The 5,662-nt window shown below is 42.0% G+C and overlaps 1 protein-coding gene across 1 annotated transcript; it reads right to left on the bottom strand.

Annotated features, from left to right (window-relative positions):
• Positions 1–760: 760 nt before the first annotated feature.
• On the bottom strand, positions 761–5,279 carry RNASE11 (ribonuclease A family member 11 (inactive)). The gene is made up of 2 exons (XM_052647294.1): positions 5,266–5,279; positions 761–1,391 (listed from the first exon to the last, which is right to left on the bottom strand). The coding sequence occupies exons 1-2, from the start codon at positions 5,277–5,279 to the stop codon at positions 761–763; spliced, it is 645 nt and encodes a 214-aa protein (XP_052503254.1).
• Between the last annotated feature and the right edge of the window lie 383 nt (positions 5,280–5,662).

Here is a 5,662-nt window from a genome sequence, read left to right as displayed (position 1 = left end):
TAGAGTGCTGAACTGTAAAGATTTACAAATAGACTTGGCATAGACTTGCTATTTCCCTTCTTTCTACCTCCTTTATCCCTCCATGGCTTGCCATTCCTCTCCCAGGGCCCCTGGAAATCAAGACTATGCTTGAGTAAAAATTACAATAGGGGCTTTATTTTTTCTCTCTGTAGCAACTTGTGAAATAGACAGGGGAAAAAGATGGAGGAATGGAGATTGGATAGGGCTGGAGCTGTTGACTGAAGGCAACAGCTAAACCAAAGGATCTTTTCTTTTGGCATCTTCGAGAGAACAGGCAGATCCCATGGCTTCATAGGTGACACTCACACTTGTGTGCATGCATAAATGTGCATTTTCTTTGAAGAGAAACAATGATAATAATATCCCCCTGTCATTCACTGTTTCTCTGAATCATCTCAGCGGCAGTACAGTTAACTTTCAATACTCTGTACTGGTTTGGAGCCTTCTCTCCTTAATTTTGCCAAGTTGGGTAAACTCTGCTCTTGGCTTTATAGCTGAGCTAGGATGGAATTCAGTTTGGCTCAGAGAAAGTCTGTACCTGCATATGTGCGTGTGGGAGAGAGACAGAGGGAATGCGCTACACCCCAGCACCAGTTACACATTCCGACTGAATCACCTACAGTTGTGGGTTTGTTTCATCTCTCCAGTTGGTATGCGTAATTAAGAGTTTCCTATAGTGCTGAAAGGATAGATGTGGATAATAGAAAGCAATAACCAATAATGAAAAGTTCTGTGGGACTTACATGTTAGAGACACTAACTAACCAGCTCATCAGAGAATGACTTGTCAGCACCACCAAAATTTTCTTTAATGAAGTAACACCATGGTGTTGGCAGCTGGGGGATTGTTTGCCCACTGTGAATTGGCATGTAGTGGTCCTTAGTTCTGGAGTCTCAGAGCAGCTTATGCCTGAAGTCTGTCCACACTTGCAGCTGGGGGCTGTGGGGACCCCATCGACCACTTCCACGGAGCCATGGATGAAGTTATTGCTCAACTTGAATGACCCATTAGCTTCTGAAACTTTTCTCCAGACTGTAATGTCATTGCAGTAATATTTATTATTACCTAGATTGCGTTTGGGGGACAGGCTATAATGTAATCTTCTGAAGGTCAATAATGAGGAAGACATATCTTTGGACATGCTGAGGCTGGTATTTTTATATGACACAGTCAAATTTATTAATACCTCAATGGTGTGTTTTTCCTGGTCACTTTTTGCCATGTCATATTTCATCTCTTTCTCTAAAAATTCTTCTTTAATTATCTCCATTATACTTTCTGAAACTCCTGCAAAAATTACCCCCAGGCCAAGTAGCAGCAGAAAGATGATCTCCATCTCAGATCTAGGGCGAACTCTTCTGCAGTAAAAACTAAAAGATAAAAATGAAGAAAATATTAAACAAGTAGCTCTCTTTTCTTTATGACATTCCCAGGGTTGATTCCTACATGTAAGCTAAGACAGCTACATCTGTTAATGAAAGGATGAGATAGGAAAAAGACAATCAGCTGTGTAGTCTGAAGATCCAACTTCAAACCCCTGTTTATCCACGAATAAGCAATTTGTAACTAACTTCAGTTTCCTCTTGTGGAAAAAAAAGAAAGTATGAGAATTATATAAGATAATATGTTTAAAGTACCCAGAACCAAGTAGTCATTTCTTTCTTTTCATCTCATCTATAATCTCACTGGTGAAATCTGTAATCTCTGTAGCGGGTCCCAATAATCTCACCTAACACATTCCTCACTATTGCTGTGGATCCTCTAGCCTCATACAGTACCTGGCACGTGGCAGCCACGTGAAAAAACCACCATGATATTTTCCCATCTCTCATATCTTTTCCCACTGATTCTCAGTCATGGAATTTCTGTTTTTACCAGTTCATTTGGCAAGTTGATCATGTGGAGAAAGATTCCAGCTTGTTGCAAGGCAAGAAGTGAAATTGCCTTCATTTCCTGGGCGTTTCTCTTACTGGGTCTAACAACGGAAGGGGGTGCAAGAAGGAGAAGGCAGAATTGTCTGAGACAGAAGGAGGAGACAGAGTGGAACCAGTGATGCTCGGAGAACTGAATGCAGTGTCCCCTTGGCTGTCAGAATCCCAGTGCCCTTGGGCAGTATCATTGCTTCTTCTCTTGTGAAATCTTCCTTGTTTATTTCTACTTCAACCCAAAGTAATTTTTGTTGTTGTTTTTGAAACCCTACAGAATAGATAATAATGTGCTTGATCTTATACATAATTTTTTTTAATTTTTGAAGATAGTTGGTACAGTTTTTCTCCTTTTTATTAAAGCTGGAAATTTCTTGAGCCTGGAAAATAGCCTCTGCTTCTTTTCCTTCTCTACAGGAAGAATGAACTACATATGTCCTAGTTTCTCATAATGTTTGCCAACAACATAACATAGTTTGACTACTGTAGAAAGTCCTTTACTTGAGGTCAGTGCTGGAAAATTCACAATGAGAATCCCAGAAGGAATGGTTATTTGGGGGTAATAATTCTTTCTCTTGCTCTAGAATGACCATCCCCCTTTTTTCCCCTTTTTTTCTCTCCTGCCTCTAAAGCCTCCTTCCCTTCTACTTGTATCTACTGTATTACCTCCTAATCACTAGTCCTTGCCCCTCTAATTCCTTCAATACACTACTTTTCTAAAAACACACTTGCAGTGACACTATTTCAGGAACATTGAGATATTCCTCATTGTCTCTACAAAGTAATCTAATCTTCTGAGTCCACTTGGTCAAAATTCTATTTGATCTAATCCCAACCTGCCTGTCAAGGATGATCACTGATTATTTTGGTATACAGACCTGTTTCAGTCAAATCAGTGTGACCCACCCTCCTGTGAGTACACCGTATTCTGTCCTGTGCGTGAAATTAGAGCAAAGACCCAGTACCAAAAATACATGAGCCTTAGTAATTGGGTTGATTGATTATTGATAGATTATTAAGAATTCAGTGGATGTTTTCATCTGTGTGCCTTGAGCACAGACTTGGTACAGGTTGAAGGGAGGAGGGAAGAAGGATTTGAACTGCGTCCTAAATATCCTCTCCCGTCACATCAATAGTGAGGTGCTAATCGGAAAACAGGAGACAACAAGGAGAAAAATAAACAAGAAGAGCAGTACAGAAACACCCAGTTTTTCTAAAACATTTTACAAGGGAAGAATTCACAGCCACCTGGGTTTGACTGGGGTTGCTGGTACCCATTTTAAAAAACTATGCCCCTGACTCCTTTCAAACTACAAATATCTAAAATGTCACAATTCATTTGAATTGGGATTTGATCTTTGGAAAATGAAAATACTCCGAAGATAGATTCCATTTTACAGTCTCAGTTACTTACTTTAATGGGAATGCATTTATCTGCAAGATTTTGTTTTTAAATAGAAAGAAGGAGGTTAGGGGAGGAAGGGAAGGAAAAGTACTGAGAAGGAAAGAAAGGACAATTAAGCCTAGGGAGAGAGATAGAAAAAGGAATCAGAAATCAGAACATAGAAACATAGGCCTAAAGCATTTCAAAAAAACAAAAAGCAAAACCCCATTTCAGCTACATTTTCCCAGGAAATGATTCTGCTACCAGGACCCAACCTGTCACACGATAGGGGCCAGCTGTTCCTTCTCATCTTCTGTTCTGACGCTGGGGGCTCTGCTTCCCTGGTGACACCCACACTTTCATAAAGACAAGGACCATGGGATTCATTACTCACAGAGAAAGGAGTAAGGGAACTCAGCTGCAAAAGGGCTACCCCAGAGAGGTAAGCCTCTACTTACAAGGTTGCCAAGTGTTCTTTACAAATGACTGTCACTCCCTGTCCTCCATAAATGTCACCAGTCTGTTAGAACTTGATGTTTACCAATGACAGAGTACCAACTAGCATAGGTTGATCCGACCTTGAATTAAGTACAAATAAATAATTGAATAGTTTGAAGTCTCTCAATTGAAAAGATAAGAACAGACCAGGCCCTCTAAAGCTTATGTATTGCCTGTGTCTGCTTTAGCTCAGTGTATGAGTGTCTGGCTCTCACAGGACTAAACTGTCATAGCTCAGATTTAGTGACCCCATAACCTGGCCCTTACTTGCCTATCACCCCTTTTTTCCTTACTACTCCCTATCTCTGACAACTCCAAAAAGATTCTAGATTCCCTAAGAAATAGAATTGTGGAGTAATAGACCTGGCTGCTGCTGCTGCTGCTAAGTCGCTTCAGTCGTGTCCGACTCTATGCGACCCCATAGACGGCAGCTCACCAGGCTCCACCGTCGCTGGGACTCTCCAGGCAAGAACATTGGAGTGGGTTTCCATTTCCTTCTCCAATGCATGAAAGTGAAAAGTGAAACTGAAGTCTCTCAGTCGTGTCCGACCCTTCATGACCCCAAGGACTGCAGCCTACCAGGCTCCTCCGTCCATGGGATTTTCCAGGCAAGAGTACTGGAGTGGGTTGCCCTTGCCTTCTCTGAATAGACCTGGAAAGAAGCTCAAAGATTACCTAGTCTGATCTCTTCACATTACAGATGAGGAAACTGATATAGAGGAACAGAACTTAATCAAATCCCCAGAATTAGGAGTCTCTATTTCCCTTCCTTCTCTTCCTTTGCCCTCTCATTCTAAAGACCCTCTGTCCATAGCAAATGAGGAGGAACTAAACAAGCAGTCCAGCTGTAAGAACTAAAAGGGGGAAGAATGATTAGTCTGAGTCAAAGTAATCTCTGTTCCTTCTGGGGACACAAAAAGGAAATAGACTGAACCCTGAGAGTCTTGATCCTTCCCTGGGAAATCTTTATCCATTTCTTCCTAGACTTTAAGGGAAGTGGCTTCTGACCAGTTAGGCTTCTTCTGATCTCCTTTTCCTTTTCTTTCAAGGCACAGAGGCAGCTGTTGAATAAGAGCAGGTACAGCTTGAGTTATACACGTCATCCTTAGAGAAGACTTTAAGAGATGACCCCTACTCCCTCTACACTTAGAATAAAGTCTAGGATGAATGTGAGATGAATGAAGTACTCACTCTGCAGGTACAAACTGTTAATAGCCCAATAATCAAGATAAACAGCATTTTATTGCAACATTAAAAAACAAATTTAATGCATATGACACAAAAGAACCTATCTATGAAAGAGAAATGGGCTTCACAGGTGGCGACAGTGGTAAGGAACCCGTCTGCCAATGCAGGAGATGTAAGGGACAAGGGTTCGATCCCTGGGTTGGGAAGTCCCCCTGGAGGAGGGCATGGCAACCCACTCCCTTTTCTTACCTGGAGAATCCCATGGACAGAGGAGCCTGGTGAGTTACAGTCCTTAGGGTCACAAAGAGCCCGAAACAACTGAAGCAATTGAGCACACACACATGAATCAGAAACAGACTCACAACATAAAGAACAAACTTGTGGTTTGCCAGAGGGAGGGGACGAGGAAGGGATGGATTGGGAGGTTGAGGTTAGCAGTTGCAAGCTATTATATGCATTTAGGATGGATAACAACAAGGTCCTACGGTATCAGTTCAGTTGCTCAGTCATGTCTGGCTCTCTGCAACCCCATGGACTGCAGCACACCAGGCCTCCCTGTCCATTCCCAACTCCCAGAGCTTGCTCAAACTCATGTCCATCGAGTCAGTGATGCCATCCAACCATTTCATCCTCTGTTGTCCCCTTC

This window comes from Budorcas taxicolor, chromosome 10, assembly GCF_023091745.1.
Source record: "Budorcas taxicolor isolate Tak-1 chromosome 10, Takin1.1, whole genome shotgun sequence".
Taxonomy (NCBI): Eukaryota; Metazoa; Chordata; class Mammalia; order Artiodactyla; family Bovidae; genus Budorcas; species Budorcas taxicolor.
Note: the sequence above shows the minus strand (reverse complement) of the source record. Positions and strands in the feature narration are given on the sequence as shown.